At 43.4% G+C, this 20,312-nt stretch overlaps 1 protein-coding gene across 4 annotated transcripts in view; it reads left to right on the forward strand.

The window, feature by feature from the left end:
- The window catches only part of KDM1B (lysine demethylase 1B), a 56,008-nt gene that overhangs the window by 312 nt on the left and 35,384 nt on the right, over positions 1 to 20,312 (forward strand). For all 4 annotated transcript variants that reach the window (XR_016234742.1, XR_016234743.1, XM_017350452.4 and 1 more), the window contains exons 2-6: positions 5,250 to 5,349; positions 7,095 to 7,222; positions 7,666 to 7,755; positions 11,772 to 11,883; positions 16,118 to 16,234. Coding sequence is in view for 2 of the 4 variants with exons in the window: in XM_017350452.4 (XP_017205941.2) it covers positions 5,263 to 5,349; positions 7,095 to 7,222; positions 7,666 to 7,755; positions 11,772 to 11,883; positions 16,118 to 16,234 (534 nt within the window). In the remaining 2 variants the exon portion in view is untranslated. The remainder of the gene's footprint in view (positions 1 to 5,249; positions 5,350 to 7,094; positions 7,223 to 7,665; positions 7,756 to 11,771; positions 11,884 to 16,117; positions 16,235 to 20,312) is intronic.

The following is a 20,312-nucleotide window of genomic DNA, read 5'->3' on the forward strand; positions in this document are numbered from 1 at the left end:
CAGGGAGATGTTGGGGCGACGGGGTCCCCTACACGCTGTTTGCGTTCTCGCAGCAGCGCCGTCTCCCCAAGCCCCTCACACCTCTTCTGAGGCGAGCCCTGCACCGGGCTGTGGATTGCCCGACTTCCGAAGGGACGTGGACAGCCTTTGGCCGGCGAGGTGGCCTCCCCTGCCTCGGAAGCGGTGGGCTGCGGCCCCAGGGGGTGATCGGAGCCCCGTCTCCGCCCCTCGTCTCGGGGTGGGGGGCGCCTGCCGCGGCGGCCCCTCGCTGCGCCCCACGCCCGACCGGGTGGCGGCCTCGCAGGTGTGGTGGGAACCTCGGCGCGGCGGCCGCGCGTGGGCTGGGTCGGCGTTGCCCGGCTGCCGCCGTGCCGCCTGGCCCGAGACGGCCGCTCGACTGGAGCAGCTGCTGGTTACAGCCGGCAGCTGGCAGGTGCAAGGCCCCGCCGGGGGAAATCGGGGTTCGCTGATCGGAAGCCAGCGGATTAGAGGCCCCGCGTTCCCTGAGCCGCGTGCGGGACTCCCCCGCCCCAGGCCGCCGCAGCCGGGCGGGGGGGCTCCCCGAACCCTACAGAGACACGCGCGCTACCCAAGGCTTTTGCGGGTCTTGTTCTGTGTTTTAATCTATTTTGGGGGCGGAAAGACAAGTGGAAGCACGTGAGAAAATTATCAATAATTAATATATCAAGGCGGAGAAAGTAGTCAACAAAAGGTTCCCAGCAAGGGGGGAGGGGTTGAATTATTGAACCGGATATTGAATATTGAATAATTCAATATTTCGGAAAACCTAGTCAGTGTGGGAATAAGAAAGCGCTAATCCTGCCTGATTTTAAGTGGCCCAGATACCTGCGTCTGTTCTCTGAAGAAGTTTCTAGTAGTTTACCCTATTTTTAGGAATTCTGCTGACGCCACTGTAAATTTTTATTCCAACCTGCAGATCTTTTCATTCATATTTTCATGAATTCAATGAGTGCTTTTAAAAAATAATTTTGAATAAGCTGCTTCAAAAAAAAGCTGAGGATTATTAAGATAGAGATCTAGACATTGACAACATTCACCTCTGCATTTACCACAAAAACATTCACCTTTTTCTTTTTTATCACATTACAACCTAAGTGGTGAATTTAAAATTAAGACTAAATATGCTCATCAAATAATGTTGAACATGAAAACACTTTCAGTACACTAGTTGGTTTTAGTGATACTTTGATCACGATTTCTAGGATTGTGTTTAACACACAATAATTTTAATGTTTTTAACTTCATGTTTATCTTTAAGACCAAGGACCCAGCAACGGTGGAGATATAGGAATAACATTAAGTGCTCAGAAAGGACAGAGGCACGTGACCTTCATTTGTATAATTAAAGATGAAAATAATGAGGGCTTTTATAGCTCATTTTTCATATCCACTTCCTATATTATGTGTTGTATTAAATACTTGTTTTCCAGTATAGAAACTATTTGATGAAATTATATGATTGTTTTCAGGAATGTATGCGTTTCTTTTTTTTGGTTCTTTTTTAAAGACTTAATTTATTTTAAAAGCAGAGGGAGAAAGATCTTCCATCCATTGGTTCATTTCCCAAATGGCGGCAACGGCTGGCCCGGCCAAATGGCTGGGCCAGCTGGAAGCCAGGAACCGGGAACTCTCAGGATCTTCTGTGTGGGTGGCAGGGGTCTAAGCAGTTGGTCCCTGTTCTGCTGCTTTCCCAGGCGCAGAGAGCTGGATTGGAAGTGGAGCAGCTGGGACTCGAACCAGCAGCTGTGTGATCCTTACATCATAGTCATCTTAACCTACTGTACTACAGTGCCAGCTGAACACATGCATTTCAAGTGACAGGGTCAAACCAGCATGGATCTAGGATGATTTTATTGACAAAGTGGTTTCAAAAAGTTCATGAAAAGTGAGTGGAGTTAAAACAGTAAATTTATTTTGGTGCATAAACTGTTTGAAATCCATGCTAGTTTTTTTTTCATAGTGTGCGTTTTATATGATCTTTATATATTTACACATATGTGTGCATCCAGATATACTGTATTTGTGGTTTTTAAAAATAATACTGGATATACATTTCATATAAAAAGATTTATAAAATGATTAGTATACTCATTTATATGTGAAGAGGTTTGTTGGGTTGAATAGGTTTTGAAAATGCAGAAAACCACCTTTAAGTGCAATTATACTAATAGGTAGATTGTAATTTTAGTGGTATGAGAGCTTTACCTCGCAGAATAATGTGTGCTGTAGAGCCAAATGGCAATTTAATGCGTACTAGAATGCACTTCAGAATGTACAGGGCTTCTGTATTCATAGCTAGCATAGTATTGTTTCTGAGAAAGTGAATGCTAAGTCAAAGGAAGATCACACATAACTTTTTTTTTTTAAGATTTAATTGTTTATTTGAAAGGCAGAGTTACAGAGAAGCAGAGGTAGAGAGAGAAGGTCTTCCATCTCTGGTTTACTCCCCAGGTGGCCGCAACGGCTGGAACTGTGCCAATCCAATCCCAGGAGCCAGGAGCTTCTTCCGGGTCTCCCACGCAGGTGCAGGGGCCCAAGGACTTGGACCGTCTTCCATTGCATTCCCAGGCCATAGTAGAGTGCAGGATCAGAAGTGGAGCAGCCGGGACTTGAACTAGCGTCCATATGGAATGCCAGTGCTGCAGGCGGCAGCTTTATCTGCTGTGCCACAGCACCAGCCCCTACACATAACATTTATCTCAAGACCTCGCAGAGTCAGTGTATTTGGTGAATTGAAAATTTTTCCATGTGATGTCCCGAAAAAATGTTGTTAGAACAAGTCGGCGCCGCGGCTCAATGGGCTAATCCTCCACCTAGCGGCGCCAGCACACCGGGTTCTAGTCCTGGTCAGGGCGCCAGATTCTGTCCCGGTTGTCCCTCTTCCAGGCCAGCTCTCTGCTGTGGCCAGGAAGGGCAGTGGAGGATGGCCCAAGTCTTTGGGCCCTGCACCCCATGGGAGACCAGGAGGAGCACCTGGCTCCTGGCTTCGGATCAGCGCGGTGCGCCGGCCGCAGCGCACCGGCTGCGGCGGCCATTGGAAGGTGAACCAATGGCAGAGGAGACCTTTCTCTCTGTCTCTCTCTCTCTCACTGTCCACTCTGCCTGTCTTAAAAAAAAAAAAAAAGAAATGTGAAACAATAGGATTACAAGCTCCTCAGATCTTTTCCTGGAGATTAAGAATATTTATGTGTGGAATTTTCATTTTATTATACTTTTCCATTTTTGAATTCCTGACCCATAGGGGCTGGTGCTGTGGCATAATAGGTCAATGCAGTTCCAGCATCCCATATGAGTGCTAGTTCGAGTCCTGGCTGCTCCACTTCTGATCCAGCTCCGTGCTGTTGGCCTGGGAAAGCTGCAGAGAATGCCAAGTGGTTGGGCCCCTGCACCTGCGTGGGAGACCCAGAAGAGGCTCCTGGCTTCCATCTCACCCAGCTGTAGCTGTTGCAGCCATTTAGGGAGTGAAAACAGCAGATGGAAGATGAAGATGTCTCTCTGGCTCTCCCTTTCTCCATATGTAACTCTGCCTCTTAAATAAATAAAGCAAGCTTAAAAAAAAAAAAAAAAAAAAAAGACTGAACTTATGTTGGGAATAGCTTGCCTGTTATACTGGGAAGGAGAAAATGTGTAACAGCAACAGCTTAACCCGTTAAGCCACAGTGCTGGCCCCCTACATGCTAGTTCTTTTTTTTTTTTTTTTAAGATTTATTTATTTATTTGAAAGGCAGAGTTACAGAGGTAGAGAGAGAGAGGTCTTCCATCCGCTGATTCACTCCTCAAATGGCTGCAACAGCCAGAACTGGGCCGATCTGAAGTCAAGAGCCAGGAACTTCTTCCAGGTCTCCCACATGGGTGAAGGGGCCCAAGCACTTGGGCCATTTTCCATTGCTTTCCCAGGTGCATTAGCAGGGAGCTGGATGGGAAGTGGAGCAGCCAGGTGCTCATATGGAATGCCGGCACTGCAGGCAGCAGCTTTACCTGCTATGCCACAGTGCTGGCCCCTGCACTCTAGTTCTTTTTTTTTAAACTTTTATTTAATAAACATAAATTTCGAAAGTACAACTTTTGGATTATAGCGACCCCCCCCCATAACCTCCCTCCCTCCCACAACCATCCCATTTCTCACTCCCTCTCCCATCCCATTCTTCATCAAGATTCATTTTCAATTATCTTTATATACAGAAGATCAACTTGGTATATACTAAGATTTCAACGGTTTGCACCCACACAGATACACAAAGTATAAATTACTGTTTGAATAGTAGTTTTACCGTTAATTTGCATAGTACAGCACATTAAGGACAAAGATCCTACATGGGGAGTAAGTGCACAGTGACCCCTGTTGTTGATTTAACAACTGATACTCTTATTTATGATGTCAGTTATCACCTGAGGCTCTTGTCATGAGCTGCCAAGGCTATGGAAGCCTCTTGAGTTCACAGACTCTGACCTTATTTAGACAAGGCCATAATCAAAGTGGAAGTTCTTTCTTACCTTCAGAGAAAGGTACTTCTTTCTTTGATGGCTTGTTCTTTCCGCTGGGATCTCACAGAGATCTTTCATTAGGTCTTTTTGTTGTTGTTGTTGCCACAATGTCTTGGCTTTCCATGCCTTAGAAACTCTCATGGGCTTTTTAGCTGGATCTGAATACCTTAAGGGCTGATTCTGAGGCCAGAGTGCACTTTAGTTCTTAATGCTTGTTTCACCATGCTGTCATTAGAGTGCTTTGAGACCTCGTAACATTCTACCAGTGAAAGATATCAGTGCTTTAATCTAGATTTTGGTATTTATTTATTGAGTTTCACTAAAATCAAATGTGGTTTTCTTTGAAAGTATACCAAGAGATTGAAATTCAGAAACTCCTAAGAAGATGGTAAGATGGAAAGGAACATAAAAGACAAAAACTAGGTGGTTTTCCTTATTGAATTTTACAGAAAGCTGTGTAAATTTTTTTTTTTTTTGGTTATTTGTGTGTTGTGCTTCTCATTTAATTGTGTCTAGTGTTAATAGGCAATGTTTATCTAATAGAACGTGCTGGTTGTGGTGCTTTGAATAGGTCATGTTGTTTAATTTTCCTGCTCTCTCTAAAGGATACTCCTCCCATACCAACTTTATAATTTGAATGCTGAGGCTCAGAGAGGTGTGCTCATACCTGCTAGATTGATTGATAATTCTGAAAACACTACAGATGCTAATATTTAATGTTAATTTTTTGTTGTATTTTGCAGATTTTCTGATACAATGGCAACTCCACGAGGGAGGACAAAGAAAAGAACATCTTTTGATCATTCTCCAGATAATCTTCCTTTGAGAAGCTCCGGGAGGCAGGTATTACTCCTTTATTTGTTCCATGTACTTTTTTTTGAACACACAGAATTATTATGATCAGGACTGGAGAATTGGGGGTGAACAAACACAATTCCAATCCTCAAGTTACTTGTAGTCAAGTGGAGAAATTCCACAATATGGTGATACTACAATATAGTAAGTGGTAGAATGTAAGAAATCGTGGCCTATCTGGTAAAGAGACCTGCAAATATACAGGCACAGAGTATGCATTAGCATAGGATGTTCAGAGAATCTCTGAGGTTACATCCAGGATATCAGACTGGGCCAGATGTGCTTGGCTTGGGAGCTGTTTGTAGGACTTTGGTTGTCAGCTTGTAGTTGGTTGGGCATTGGAGGGTTTTGGTAGGTCTTATTTAAAAAAAATTTTTGAATGATGAAATTTTTTTATTTTTTTTTATTTTTTATTTTTATTTTATTTTTTTTTTTATTTTTTTATTTTTTGACAGGCAGAGTGGACAGTGAGAGAGAGAGAGAGAGAAAGGTCTTCCTTTTGCCGTTGGTTCACCCTCCAATGGCCGCCGCAGCTGGTGCGCTGCGGCCGGCGCACTGTGCTGATCCAATGGCAGGAGCCAGGAGCCAGGTGCTTTCCCTGGTCTCCCATGGGGTGCAGGGCCCAAGCACCTGGGCCATCCTCCACTGCACTCCCTGGCCACAGCAGAGGGCTGGCCTGGAAGAGGGGCAACCGGGACAGAATCCGGCGCCCCGACCGGGACTAGAACCCGGTGTGCTGGCGCCGCTAGGCGGAGGATTAGCCTAGTGAGCCGTGGCGCCGGCCATTGAATGATGAAATTTTTTTAATCTGTGATACTGAGAGGGTGTAACTACTCTCAGTGGAGAAAAAAATTCTTTTGATTTGAGAATGACTTTTGTTTATTTTGACTATTGTCACTTTTTCCAGAGAAAGGCTCACACAGATCTTAGTTCTCAGATATCTACTTTTTAAAAAATTTTTTTTTTTAAATTTGACAGGTAGAGTTATAGACAGTGAGAGAGGAAGAGACAGGGAGAAAGGTCTTCTTCCATTGGTTCACTCCCCAAATGGCTACCAAGGCTGGCGCTGCACCCATCCGAAGCCAGGAGTCAGGTGCTTCTTCCTGGTCTCCCATGAGGGTGCAGGGACCCAAACACTTGTGCCATCCTCCACTGCCTTCCCAGGCCACAGCAGAGAGCTGGACTGGAAAAGGAGCAACCAGGACCAGAACTCGGCGCCCATATGGGATGCCAGCGCCGCAGGCGGAGGATTAACCAAGTAAGCCACAGCGCTTGCCCCCCCCCCCTTTTATGGTTTATTTATTTACCTGAAAGAGTTACACAGAGAAGGAGAGGCAGAGAGAGAGGTCTCCCACATGGGTGCAGGGGCCCAAGGACTTGGGCCGTCTTTTACTGCTTTCCCAGGCCACAGCAGAGAGCTGGATCGGAAGTGGAGCAGCTGAGGTTTGAACCGGTGCCCATAAGAGAAGCTGGCACTGCAGGCAGCGGCTTAACCCACTATGCCACCATGCCAGCCCCTCAGATACCTACTCTTAAAGTGCTATATCTGTGTCTCTACTAAGTTAGTGAATTATTTGCATAGCAAAGGATTGGTGTATTGCCTGTCTCTGTCTACAGGATGGACCTTCTCATTTAGTACTTACAACGTGGACATGATTTCAATTATAAACCTTCCACTGCCTTTACCCCTGGTCATTCTGGCAAAATTTTAGTATTAGCTGGTTCTCCTATAGGCAAAGAAGAAAGCAACAGAGACAGCAGAAGAGGATGAAGATGGTGGGTCAGAGAAGAAGTACAGGAAATGTGAAAAGGCCGGCTGCACAGCAGCGTGTCCTGTATGCTTTGCAAGTGCTTCTGAAAGGTTGGTTGAGAGAGTGTGTGTAGGTCTCGTATTTCTCCCCAGGAGACCATTCTCTGGGAACATCATTCTTGGAGGTGATTTTTCCAAAGATATATATAAATACTGTACGTCATCTAATAGAGATACTGCCAGGATGTTCTGTGCATACCACGCCCTGCTTAGTGCTCCCCCAAAACACCTAGCCTAATGGGGAAGATCACACTCATTTTGGTTGAGACCTGGGTCCTATCCTCAATATATCTCATTGTGTATATTATGATATTAAAAAATCCAATACTGAGATACTTCTGGTCCCAAGCATACTGAATGAGGGTATTCAGCCTGTGTTGTCTACAAGTTGTGCATTCCAGATTTCCCTGTTAGCTCGTGGTCATCAGAAGTCTTAAGTGGAAATGAAAGAAATGTTTATTCTTTATCAAAGCTGCATGTTTTGCTATTTTCAGATGTGCAAAAAATGGCTACACGTCCCGATGGTATCACCTCTCATGTGGGGAACATTTCTGTAATGAATGCTTTGACCATTACTACAGAAGGTTTGTTCATTAATTGTGGTTTCCATGGTGGAGGGAACAGTGGTGGGGCAGTGGAGTGGACCAGAGGGTTAAGGCTTGGCCTCCAGGCTTACTGGATTATCAGACTCTTTCAATGAGCCTGTGATGAGTATGTCATTGACCAGAACTTTGATGCTATTCTTGGTAGGTGTGTGTAGTTAAACTTAGGGCTCAAAAAATGTCTGCCATGAGACAGTAATTCTGTGCATGCAAGTTCTAGAAAATCTTGGAGCTGTTGCTTCTGTTTTTTTTTTTTTTTTTTTTTTTTTTTTTTTTGACAGGCAGAGTGGACAGTGAGAGAGAGAGACAGAGAGAAAGGTCTTCCTTTGCCATTGGTTCACCCTCCAATGGCCGCCGCGGCCGGCGCGCTGCTGCCGGCGCACCGCGCTGATCCGATGGCAGGAGCCAGGAGCCAGGTGCTTTTCCTGGTCTCCCATGGGGTGCAGGGCCCAAGCACCTGGGCCATCCTCCACTGCACTCCCTGGCCACAGCAGAGAGCTGGCCTGGAAGAGGGGCAACCGGGACAGAATCCGGCACCCCGACCGGGACTAGAACCCGGTGTGCCGGCGCCGCAAGGCGGAGGATTAGCCTAGTGAGCCGCGGCACCGGCCTTGGTTTTGTTGTTGTTGTTGTTGTTGTTGTTTGGTTTTTAATTTATTTATTTGAGGGATAGAGTCACAGACAGAGGGAGAAACAGAGAGAAAGTTCGCTCAACCACCGGTTCACTCCCCAGATGGCTGCAATGGCCAGGGCTAGGCCAATCCGAAACCAGTAGCCTCTTCTGAGTCTCCTTCGTGAGTGCAGGGGCCCAAGCATTTGGGCCATCTTCCACTGATTTCCCAGGCCAGCAGAGAGCTGGATCAGAAGAGGAGCAGCCAGGACTTGTATCAGCTCCCATATGAGATATAGTGCTGCAGGCAGAGGCATAGCCCACTGTGCCATAGCGCTGGCCCCACTGCTTCTGTTTTAATAGTTTCAATTTTTTTAAGATTTATTTATTGATTGATTGATTACACAGAGAGAGGAAAGGCAGAGAGAGAGAGAGAGAGAGAGGACTTCCATCCACTGGTTCACTCCCCAATTGGCTGCAACGGCTGGAGCTGTGCTGATCTGAAGCCAGGAGCCAGGAGCGTCTTCCAGGTCTCCCACGCAGGTGCAGGGGCCCAAAGACTAGGGGCCATCTTCTGCTTTCCCAGGTCATAACAGAGAGCTGGATCAGAAGAGAAGCAGCTGGGACTAGAACCGGCGCCCAAATGGGATGCCGGCGCTTTAGGCCAGGTGTTAACCCACTGTGCCACAGCGCCGGCCCCCAGTAGTTTCAATTTCATTGATTTATTCCTAATTTTGATTAATGACTTTCTCCTGTTTATGCTTAAATTTCTCTTCTCTAGTTCCCCAAATGGGAAGCTGATGCTATTAATCATAGATCTTTCTTCTTTCCCAATAAGTACATTTAATGCTATAAATTTCCATCCAAGCACAGGTTTTGCTCTATCCCACAAACTTTGATAGTTTATTTTCACGGACATGCAATTCAAAATATTTTTAAATTTCCTTTGAATCTCCCTCTTAGACCTATTTAGAAGTAAGCTGTTTAATTCCCAAATATCTGAGACATCTCCAATAAGTTTCCTGTTATTTATTTGTAGTTTAATTCTGTAATGGTTGAGAATATACTATGTATGATTGCTATGTTTTAAATTTGTTGGAGTCAGGGCTGGCATAGTGAGTAAAGCCTCCATCTGCAGAGCTGGCATTCCATATGGCTGCCAGTTCTAGTCCTGGCTGCTCCACTTTCGATCCAGCTCCCTGCTGGTGTGCATGGGAAAGCAGTGGAAAATGGCCAAATGCTTGGGCCCCTGCACCCATGTGGGAGACCCAGAGGAGGCTCCTGGCTTCAGATTGGCCCAGCTCTGGCCATTGAGGCCATTTGGGGAATGAGCTGGCAGATGGAAGACCTCTCTCTCCCTCCCTCCCTCCCTCCCTCTCTGCCTCTGCCTCTGCCTCTGCATCTCTGTTACTCTGCCTGTCAAATAAATAAATAAATCTTTTTAAAAAAATTCGTTGAGGTTGCTTCATGATCTATAATGTAGTTTATCTTGGTATTCCCATCTGAAGTGGAGAAAAATGTGTGTTCTGCTGTTGTCAGATGGAACAGTCTATAAATGTCAGCTATATCAAGCTGATTGATAGTGCTGTTTGGGTCTTAATATATTCTCCTTTCGTTTCCTACTTGATCTTTCAGTTACTAAAGGAAGTGTCTTAAATATGCCATTTAATTGTCTCTCGAAGTCTCCAGTTGTACTGAACTGTACTGTATATGTATTTTCCTTTCTGTTCTATAAGTTTTTAACTCCTGTATTTTAAATCTCTGTTGTTAATTGCATTGCACATCTAGCATTATTATTATATCTGAAAACTGATCCCTTTATGTAATATATAATATGCCTTGGCCTTGTTATATCCTGATAATGCCTCTGGTTCAAATTAATATGGCTGCTACAACTATCTTTTTATTAGTGTTAGCATGGTATACCTTTCTCCATTTCTTTACTTTTAAATTTGAACCTTTGTATTTAGAATTGTTTCCTTGTATACAACATACAGTTTTTAAAATCCAGCTGACAGTCTGATTTATGTCTTTATACTATCCATTTTTTTTTAAGATTTATTTATTTATTTGAAAGGTGGAGTTACAGAGAGGGAGAGGCAGAGAGAGAGAGACAGATCTTCCATCCAGTGGTTCACTCCCTAAATGGCTGCAACAGCTGGAGCTGGGCCCATCTGAAGCCGGGAGCCAGGAGCTTCCTCCAAGACTCCCATGTGAACGGAGGGGCCCAAAGACTTGGGCCATCTTCCACTGCTTTCCCAGGCCACATCAGAGAGCTAGATTGGAAGTGGAGCAGCCGGGTCTTGAACCAGCTACCATATGGGATGTTGGCACTGTAGGCGGCAGCTTTACCCGCTACATCACAGCGCTGGCCCCTATACTATTTATTTTTTTAAGAAGATTGTTTATTTATTGGAAAGGCAGAAAAGAGATCTTCCATCTGCTGGTTTATTGCCTAGATGTTGCAATGGCCAGGACTGGACCAGGCCTAAGCCAGGAGCCTAGAATACTAGGCCCTCCCACTTGGGTGGTGGGGTTTCATGCAGTTGGGTCATCTTCTGCTTTCCCAGGTACATTAGCAAGAGGCTGAATTGGAAGTGGAAAAACTGGTACTCAAACCAGCACCAATGGGATGCCAGCATTTCAGGCAGCAGCTTAACCTGCTGTGCCATGATGCCACCTCCACTATTCATGTTTTTTTTTTTTTTTTTTTTTTTTTTTTATTTTAACTTTAAAAACAGAGAGTGACTGAAAGAGACCTTGTATTCACTAGTTCAGTCCTCAGATGTCTGCAGTAAGGCAGCAGACCGAGGCAAGGAGCTAGGAACTCAGTGTTGATTCTTGCATGTGGGTTGCAGGGCTCCTACCTCTTGAGCCATCACCTTGCTGTCTCCCACGGTGCTGCATTAGCAGGAAGCCAGATTCAGATGCAGAGCTGGAACTCCAGCCAAGGCACTCCCATATGGGATGTTGCATTCCGAGTGGTACCTTAACCACTGTGCCAAATGTTTGCCCTATTCATGTTTTATAAGTGCTCATTGGTATCACTGGATTAAAATATATCACTTTGGTAACTGTTCTTTATATGATACATTTTTCTCTTTTTCTCTTCTTTTTCTGTCTTCTCTGCTTATAGTTAAGCATTTTGTGATTGTACTTAATTTCATATATTGGTGTAACTTTTCTAAAGGAGGCTGCCTTAGGATTTAGATACTAGAACTGATAAAACTATTCTTCTTCTGACAGCCTGTTTCATGGGTACCATAATCACTGCCCTTCTGCCATAACTAGGGTAGTTCAGTCCTTTTTACAGAAGTACTAACCTGCCTCCTGTTCTGAAAACCTGATTAACTTGTTACTTGATATATTTATTTTTGCTGTTTTTCAGCCATAAGGATGGATATGACAAATATACTACATGGAAAAAAATATGGACTAGCAACGGCAAAACAGAACCTAGCCCCAAAGCTTTCATGGCCGATCAGCAACTCCCCTACTGGGTAAGAAGGATGGTGCTCTGTTTCTGTGATGCACCTGTGCCTCTGCAATTAAGAGGAGCAATTGAAAAAACTGCTTTTGGAAGCCATTCTTTCATTATATTTATTATTCTTTCTATGATTCTTAAAGGGAATGGTATTTTTGTGTTTATAGTATGCTTAAATAACTCAATATGAGAATACTTTAAAATAGTCATGGAAAAATGCAATTGACAGATAAGTGTAGGGGCCAGTGCTGTGGCGTAGAAGGTTAAGCCTCTGCCTGTAGTGCTGGCATCCCAGAGGGGCTCCACTTCTGATCCAACTCCCTGCTGTTGGTCTAGGAAAGCAGTGGAAGGTGGCCCAAGTGCTTGGGCCTCTGTACCCATGTGGGAGACCAGGAAGAAGCTCATAGCTTTGGATTGGCCCAGCTCCAGCCATTGGGGCCGTTTGGCGAGTGAACCAGCAGATGGAAGACCCCTTTCTTTGTCTCTCCCTCTCTTGTCTGTGACTCTGCCTCTCAAATAAGTCTTTAAAAATGTATTTTGTTGTAAAAAAAGTTTAGATCTGTGCCTAATTTTCATAACATACATTTTCCATGAACTTTTTACAAGTTCTCTGTTGTAAAGAAACTAAAGACTCACCTGCTGGTGATAGCCATGGCTAAGTATGGTTTAGCTGTTTTTCATTCTTTATTTTTTTTAATTTCTTTAAGCATAATTTTCTGTTTTATGTATAGATCTTAGGTTTAATATGCTTTGGATATAAATTTTTATAACTTTTAGGCATTTAAAATTATTTTAACTTAATCTATTTTTCCCTTTAATTGTTCTTTGAAAATATATTTTAATGATTGCACATACTGTATAAATTAGCACAATTTAATAGTGATTTGATTTTTAAAAGTACAGGTTATTCTGAGCTGCTCTGTAGAGACTTAAATGTTTTTGGTTGAAGTGAAATTCATAAAACATATAATTAACCATTTTAAAGTGTACAGTTTCATAGCATTTAGTATAATCACTGCATTTTGCAACTACACCCTCTGATTCCTGTTGCATCATCCACAAAGGAAGTCTTTAGCCCATTAAGCAGTCACTCCAAGTCCTCCCTCCCTTCATCCGTTGCAGCTGCTCATCTCCTTTCTGTCTGTGTAGATTTACCTCTTTTGAATGTTTCACATCAGTGGAGTCATGCAGCATGTGACCTCTTCATTTAGTGTAATGGTTTTGAAGCGTCTCTATGCTGTCCCATGTGTTGGCACTTTATTCTTTTTTTTTTTTTTTAAGATTTATTTATTTATTTGAAAGTCAGAGTTACACAGAGAGAGAACGAGAGGCAGAAAGGGAATGAGAGGTCTTCCATCTGCTGGTTCACTCCTCAGTTGGCTGCAGCGGCCAGAGCTGAGCAGATCCGAATCCAGGGGCCTCTTCCGGGTCTCCCACGTGAGAGCAGGAGCCCAAGAACTTGGTCCATCTTCTACTGCTTTCTCAGGCCACAGCAGAGAGCTGGATCGGAAGTAGAGCAGCCGGGACTTGAACTGGTGCCCATGTGGGATGCCGGCCCTGCAAGCGGCAGCTTTACCCGCTACACTACAGTGCCGGCCCCAACACTTCATTCTTTCTTGGAGTGATACTCCGTTTTGTGGATATGCCACAATCTGTTCACCCATTCATTGTTTGATAGACATTTGGATCATTTCCATCTTTTAGCAGTTGTGAATAGTTGAAGAGTGCTACTTTGAACATTCATATTCATCTGTGTGTTTGAATATCTGTTAGCAATTCTTTGGCTGTATATCTAGGAACAGAATTGCTGTGGGTCATGAGAATTCAATGTTGAACTTTTTGAGGGACCTCCAAACTTCCGTGGCTGCTGCACCATTTTTCACCCCCAAAGGCAGGATGTGAAAGTTCAGGTTTCTGCACATCCTTACCCAACTCTTGATTTGTTTTTTGATGCTAGTCACCCTAGTGGGTGTGAAGTGGTATCTCATTGTGGTTTTGATTTGCATTTGCCCAGTGGCTAACACATCTTTTCATGTGCCTGTTGGCCATTGGGTATCTTCTTTGGGGAAGTGTCTGTTCAAGTCCTTTACCCATTTTTAAATTGCGTTGTCTTCCTCTTATTGAGTTATACAAGTTCTTTGTATGTTCTAGACACTAAACCCTTTTCTTATCTGTGATTTGTAAGTATGTTCTCCTATATGTTATCTTTCTACTTCAATGGCATCCTTGATGTAGAAAAGTTTTAAATTTTGATGATGATCAGTTTATATTTTTCCCATCCTTGTACTTTTAGTGTAGTAGCTCAGAATCCATTTACAAAGGAGGGGTAATAAAGATTTATCTATGCTGTTTTCTTCTAAGTGGGTTGTATAGGTAGTCATAATGCAGGAGAGAGGAAAGAATATTCAAGATTGCCCAAATTGGTTAAATCACACAATAGAGTATAGTGGTAGAGAATAGAAATGGCAACTGAGAATTAGCCAATTTTTTTTATTTAGTAAATATAAATTTCCAAAGTACAGTTTATGGATTACAATGGCCCCCCCCCCCATAATTTCCCTCCCACTCACACCCCTCCCATCTCCCACTCCCTCTCCCATTTCATTCACATCAATATTCATTTTCAATTATCTTTATATACAGAAGATCGATTTAGTATATATTAAGTAAAGATTTCATCAGTTTGCACCCACACAGAAACACAAAGTGTAAAATACTGTTTCAGTACTAGTTATAGCATTACTTCACATTGGACAACACATTAAGGACAGATCCCACATGAGAAGTAAGTACACAGTGACTCCTGTTGTTGACTTAACAATTTGACACTCTTGTTTATGGCGTCAGTAATCTCCCTAGGCTCTAGTCATGAGTTCCCAAGGCTATGGAAGACTTTTGAGTTCACCGACTTCAATCTTATTCCAACAGGGTCATAGTCAAAGTTGAAGTTCTCTCCTCCCTTCAGAGAAAGGTACCTCCTTCTTTGATGGCCCCGTTCTTTCCACTGGGATCTCACTTGCAGAGATCTTTCATTTAGGTTTGTTGTTTTTTTTTTTTTTTTTTTTTTTTTTTTTTTTTTTTTTGCCAGAGTGTCTTGGCTTTCCATGCCTAAAATACTCTCATGGGCTCTTCAGCCATATCCAAATGCCTTAAGGGCTGATTCTGAGGCCAGAGTGCTATTTAGGACATCTGCCATTCTATGAGTCTGCTGTGTATCCTGCTTCCCCTGATGGATCGTTCTCTCCCTTTTTGATTCTATCAGTTAGTATTAGCAGACACTAGTCTTGTTTGTGTGATCCCTTTGACTCTTAGACCTATCAGTGTGATCAATTGTGAACTGAAATTGATCACTTGGACTAGTGAGATGGCATTGGTACATGCCACCATGATGGGATTGTATTGGAATCCCCTGGCATGATTCTAACTCCACCATTTGGGGCAAGTCCAATTGAGCATGTCCCAAATTGTACATCTCCTCCCTCTCTTATTCCCACTGTTATATTTAACAGGGATCACTTTTCAGTTAAAATTTAAACACCTAAGAATAATTGTATGTTAATTACAGATTTCAACCAATAGTACTAGAACAAAACAAAGAAAAAATACTAAAATGGATAAAGTATTACATTGTACATCAACAGTCAGGACAAGCGCTGATCAAGTCACTGTTTCTCATAGTGTCCATTTCACTTCAACATTTTCCCTTTTTGGTGCTCAGTTAGTTGTCGCCGATCAGGGAGAACATGATATTTGTCCCTTTGGGACTGGCTTAATTCACTCAGCATAATGTTTTCCAGATTGCTCCATCTTGTTGCAAATGACTGGATTTCATTGTTTTTGACTGCTGTATAGTAGAGAAATAGCCAATTAAAAAAAAAAAAAGTCTTTACTTACTGCAAAGCCAAAGTGACAGAGGGAGAGGGAAAAGGGGTGAGAGAAGTGAGAGTGCATCAATCCACTAGTTCACTCCCCAAATGCCTGCAATGGCCAGGACTGGACCAGGCCAAAGCCAGGAACTTGGAACTTCCAAGGGAGTCTCCCACATTGTTAGAAGGGGCTCAGGCACTTGAGCCATCATCTGCTGCCTCCAGGATGTATTAGCAAGAAGCTGTCCTTGAAGTGGGGTAACCATGATTCAAACAAACACTCTGATATTGAATGTGGACATCCCAAGCAGCGGCTTAACCTGCTGTGCCACAACACCTACCCTTCGACAATTTGTTGGTCTTGACTTACTCCTTCTCATCTAGGTTCAGTGTACAAAACCTGAGTGTAGAAAATGGAGGCAACTTACCAAGGAAATCCAGCTTACACCACAGATAGCGAAGACTTACCGATGTGGTATGAAGCCAAATACTGCTGTCAAGGTATGATCTGTTGGTTTTTCTTTTGAATTAGCAATTTTTCGGAAAATAATATTGGTGTATATTTTTCACTTACTGTATTAATCAGGGTTGTATCGGTGTGCATGTAACAGAATCCTAAGTTAATGACTTAACCAGTTAGGAATTTCACTTTTATTCTAAGGAGTTCGGAAATAGATCAGCGTATCTGCCCAAGGAATCTCCTTCTGGTTTCTAGTCAAGCTACCTTTAGTTTTGTTCTGCATCCTTAAAGCCACAGTGTAGTTGCTATACTGCCATCCATTGTGTCCAAGTTCTATGAGGAAAAGAAGGGAAGGGCAAAGGGCCCAAGGGTTGTGTCAGCCAAGTCTGTCCCTGTGTTACTGGGGACACTTTCCCGGAAGTTCCAAGGGTAGATTTCCATTTATGTCTCACTGAGTAGAATGGGATCATACAGCTGCTGTGAACTACAGTGAGAACAAAGTTGTTTTCTTACTGAGCCTCTTGCAACACCAAAGCAGGATGCTGTTAGTCAGGGAGAAGGGCACATGGACGTGTCTGGTGGTTCGGAATCAACCACAGGTGGTATAATGTGTCTTTTCTGAAATTGGGCAATCAGTGTGTAAAAATGTGTAACTGGGGGTCGGCATGTGACACGGGAATTCCAGATGGGCACGGGCATCCCATTTAGGCTCTAGTTTGTGTCCTAGAGCTGCTCCACTTTCAATCCAGCTCCCTGCTAAGGGTCTGGAAAAAGCAGTGGGGTATGGCCCAAATACTTGGGCCCCTGCTGCCCACAGGGGAGACCCAGATGAAGCTCCTGGATCCTGGCTTCTGCCTGGCCTAGTCTTGGCCATTGCGGCTATCTGGGGGAGTAAACCAGTGGATGGAAGATATCTCTCTCCTCCTCCCCCCTCCCTCCCTCTCTCTCCCTCTGTTTCTGTCTCTGTAACTCTGACTTTCAAATAAATAAATCTTTTAAAACTAAATAAATAAAAATAAAAAACATGTAATGACTTTAATATGTTAAAGCTGTTGATGTACACAAGTGTTGCTTCTCTATGGAATATGTTACATTAGGAATCATTGTAAAATTTACCTTTTTAATATATACATTTCAGTGGTTTGTAGTATGTTGACAAAGATACATAATCATTACCAGTAACATACTTTTTTAGGTCAAGTATTTCCCTTTTAAAGAATGATTGGAGGAGCTGATGCTGTGGTGTAATGGGCTAAGCCTCCGCCTGCAACACCAGCATCCCATGTGGGTGCTGGTTTGAATCCCAGCTGATCTTCTTCCAATCTAGCTCTCTGCTATGGCCTGGCCACAATGGCCAGAGCTGCACTGATCCGAAGCCAGGAGCTTCTTCTGGGTCTCTCACGTGGGTGCATGGGTCCAGGGACTTGGGCCATCTTTTACTGCTTTCCCAGGCCATAGCAGAGTGCTGGATTGGAAGTAGAACATGGGATGCCGGCAGTGCAGGCAGTGGCTTTACCTGCTATGCCACAGCACCAGCCACACAGTAATCTCTAAATGATTCATTTATCCTATTAGAGCTTCAAAAAATGTATTTTATTACATGCTTATGGAAGGCATGTTTTAAAGGTTTATAGACCTGTGACTCAGTGATCTTTATATCAAAACCATACCTGAGGCATTCCATATAAGCACTGGTTTGAGTTCCTGCTACTCCACTTCCAATCTGTCTCCCTGCTAATGCACCTGGGAAAGCAGTAGAAACTGGCCCAAGTAATTGGGCCCCTGTACTCACTTGGGAGATCTGAGTGGAGTTCCAGGCTCCTGGCTTTGGCTTGTCCCAGTCCTAGCTGTTGTCTCCACTGGGGAGTGAACCAGTGGAATGAAGATCCTCTCTTTATCTCCCTGTGTCTGTCTCTCCTTCTCTCTAACTCTGCCTTTCAAATAAATCAGTATTTTTTAAGAAGAGTTTTATTTTTTTCCTCTTTGCACTTTCTTGTCCTGTGACCTTGGGCAGGACCACAGTGAAAGTGCTGGGAAGCTGTGGTGGAAACAGACACCCTTACCTACTCCTGACCACAGGAGTAAGGGTTTCAGTATTCATCAGGTGTAGTGTGCCTGTGGTTTTTTGTAGGCACCCTTTATCCTACTGAAGTTTCATGCTTTTCCATGTTGGTTGAGAACTTTGTGAATTGTGAATGGATGTTGAATTTTGTCAAATTCTTTTTTCTGCATCTTTCATGGTGATCATGTTGTTTTTCTCCTTTAATCTGCTATTCTGGTGATATGTACTGATTTTGGAGTGTTAAAACAATGTCGTGTGCCTGGAAACAATCCCACGTGTCCTTGGTATGTATACTTTCTCTCTGCTTCCGTCTGCTCAGGACTTCGGCGTCTGTGCTCACGGTGGATGCCGTCCCTCACTTTCTCCTTTTCTAATATCCTTGTCAGGTTCTGCTAGCTTCATAAAAATTGAGTAAAGTATACAGTCCTTTCCATTTAGGTAAAGTTTGTTGTTCGAGGTTGGTATTAGTTCTTTTTTAGTGTTTGTTTAACTCCACTAGTTAAGCAATTTGGGCCAGTAGTTTTCTTTCTAAGAAATGTAAAAATTGTAGCTTCAGGAGCTAGTGTTTAGCTTAACAATTAAGGTTCCCACTTCCCACATGGGAGTGCCTAGATTTGTTTCTCATGTCTGTATCCTGGCTGCAGCTTCCTGCCAGTGCATTCCCTGGGAGTAGAGGTGATGGCTCAAGTGGTTGGGTCCCTGCCAGCTACGTGAGGGACCTGGATTGAGTCCCCGACTCCTCGCTCTGTCCTTGACTTTTGTGGTCATTTAGGGAGTGAACCAGCACATAGGAGATCTCTGTCTTTCTCAAACAAATAAATATTGAGAGGAAAATGATAGATTGAATTTATTTAATAGATATTTGGCTATTTAGGTGGTTTGTGACTTCTTTCCATTTTGGGAGGTTGTGTTCTTCAAGGAACTTGTCATTTTTATCTACTTTGTAAATTTAGGTTGTTCACATTGTTCCTTTGTCTTCCTTTTAAAATTGTCCCTGGGCTCTGTGGTGGTATCCCCTCTTTTATTTTTGCTGTTGGTGATTTGGGACAGAGGAATGGAAACCACAGATTTGAGCCTGGGACCACTGTCTTGGAATTGGTAAGACCTGATCTAAACTCCTTCAGTTGATTCTGAAACTCACCTTTCAGGGTAGAGGGCTCTCTGAATGGTAGAGGGCTCTCTGAATGGGAGAAGAGGAAAAAATGGGAGGGGCCTGCCTCTGGGGCAGGGCTTCATTTCCCAGACTGAGGAGCTAGCATTGCTATGGTTTTGTGCTTCCCAGTGTTCCTCAGTGGTCATCTTCCACTCTGTCCCCTGCAAGCTCTGCACCTCATATTATTTCTTTGCCTTTTGTTCCAGAGTTAACATGTATTTCTGAAAGGTCAAGCATGTTAGGTTTTGCATCTTTTGGAGCGGGTTATAAATTATACCATATTTCTTGTATTCCTTTGTAACTTTACTTTTTACTCAGTATTGAGGTTTAAGGTTTTATTGAGGAGCAGAGAGAGAGATTAAGACAGACAGAGCTCCCATCCTCTGGTTTACTCTCCAAATACCTGTAATGGTTGGGACTGATCCAGGTCAAAGCTAAGAGCCAGGAATTCGGTTCAGGTCTCCCTTGTAGGTGGCAGGGACCCAATTAGGTGAACCATTATCTGCTGACTCCCCAGGTCTGTTTTAGCAAGAAACTAGGGTAAGGAGCAGAACTGGGACTCAATCCAAGGCACTGCGATATAGAAACATGGCACTAGGCAAATACCCAACCCATTATTGAGTTTGTGGCTATGCATCCATGCTGATGCCTAAAGCTCCCGATTTATGTATATTGTGTGAATCTACCTCAGTGTAGGAGGAATCTTCAAAAACTTTGTGTAATGCATATTATGAAAAAACTGTGCATGAGTTTCAAAAAATATCTTTTGTATCAAAATTCTCTTTTAATTCCATTTTCCCATGAACTTTTTGAAGTACACTTGTATATATTCTCATATTCATGGATGGGGGATGTTTCTAGTTTTTGGCTGTTACATACAGTACTTCTGTGAGTACTCTTGTGA

Source organism: Oryctolagus cuniculus, chromosome 5, assembly GCF_051225735.1.
Source record: "Oryctolagus cuniculus isolate XC-2025 breed Fujian yellow rabbit chromosome 5, ASM5122573v1, whole genome shotgun sequence".
In the NCBI taxonomy this organism is placed as follows: domain Eukaryota; kingdom Metazoa; phylum Chordata; class Mammalia; order Lagomorpha; family Leporidae; genus Oryctolagus; species Oryctolagus cuniculus.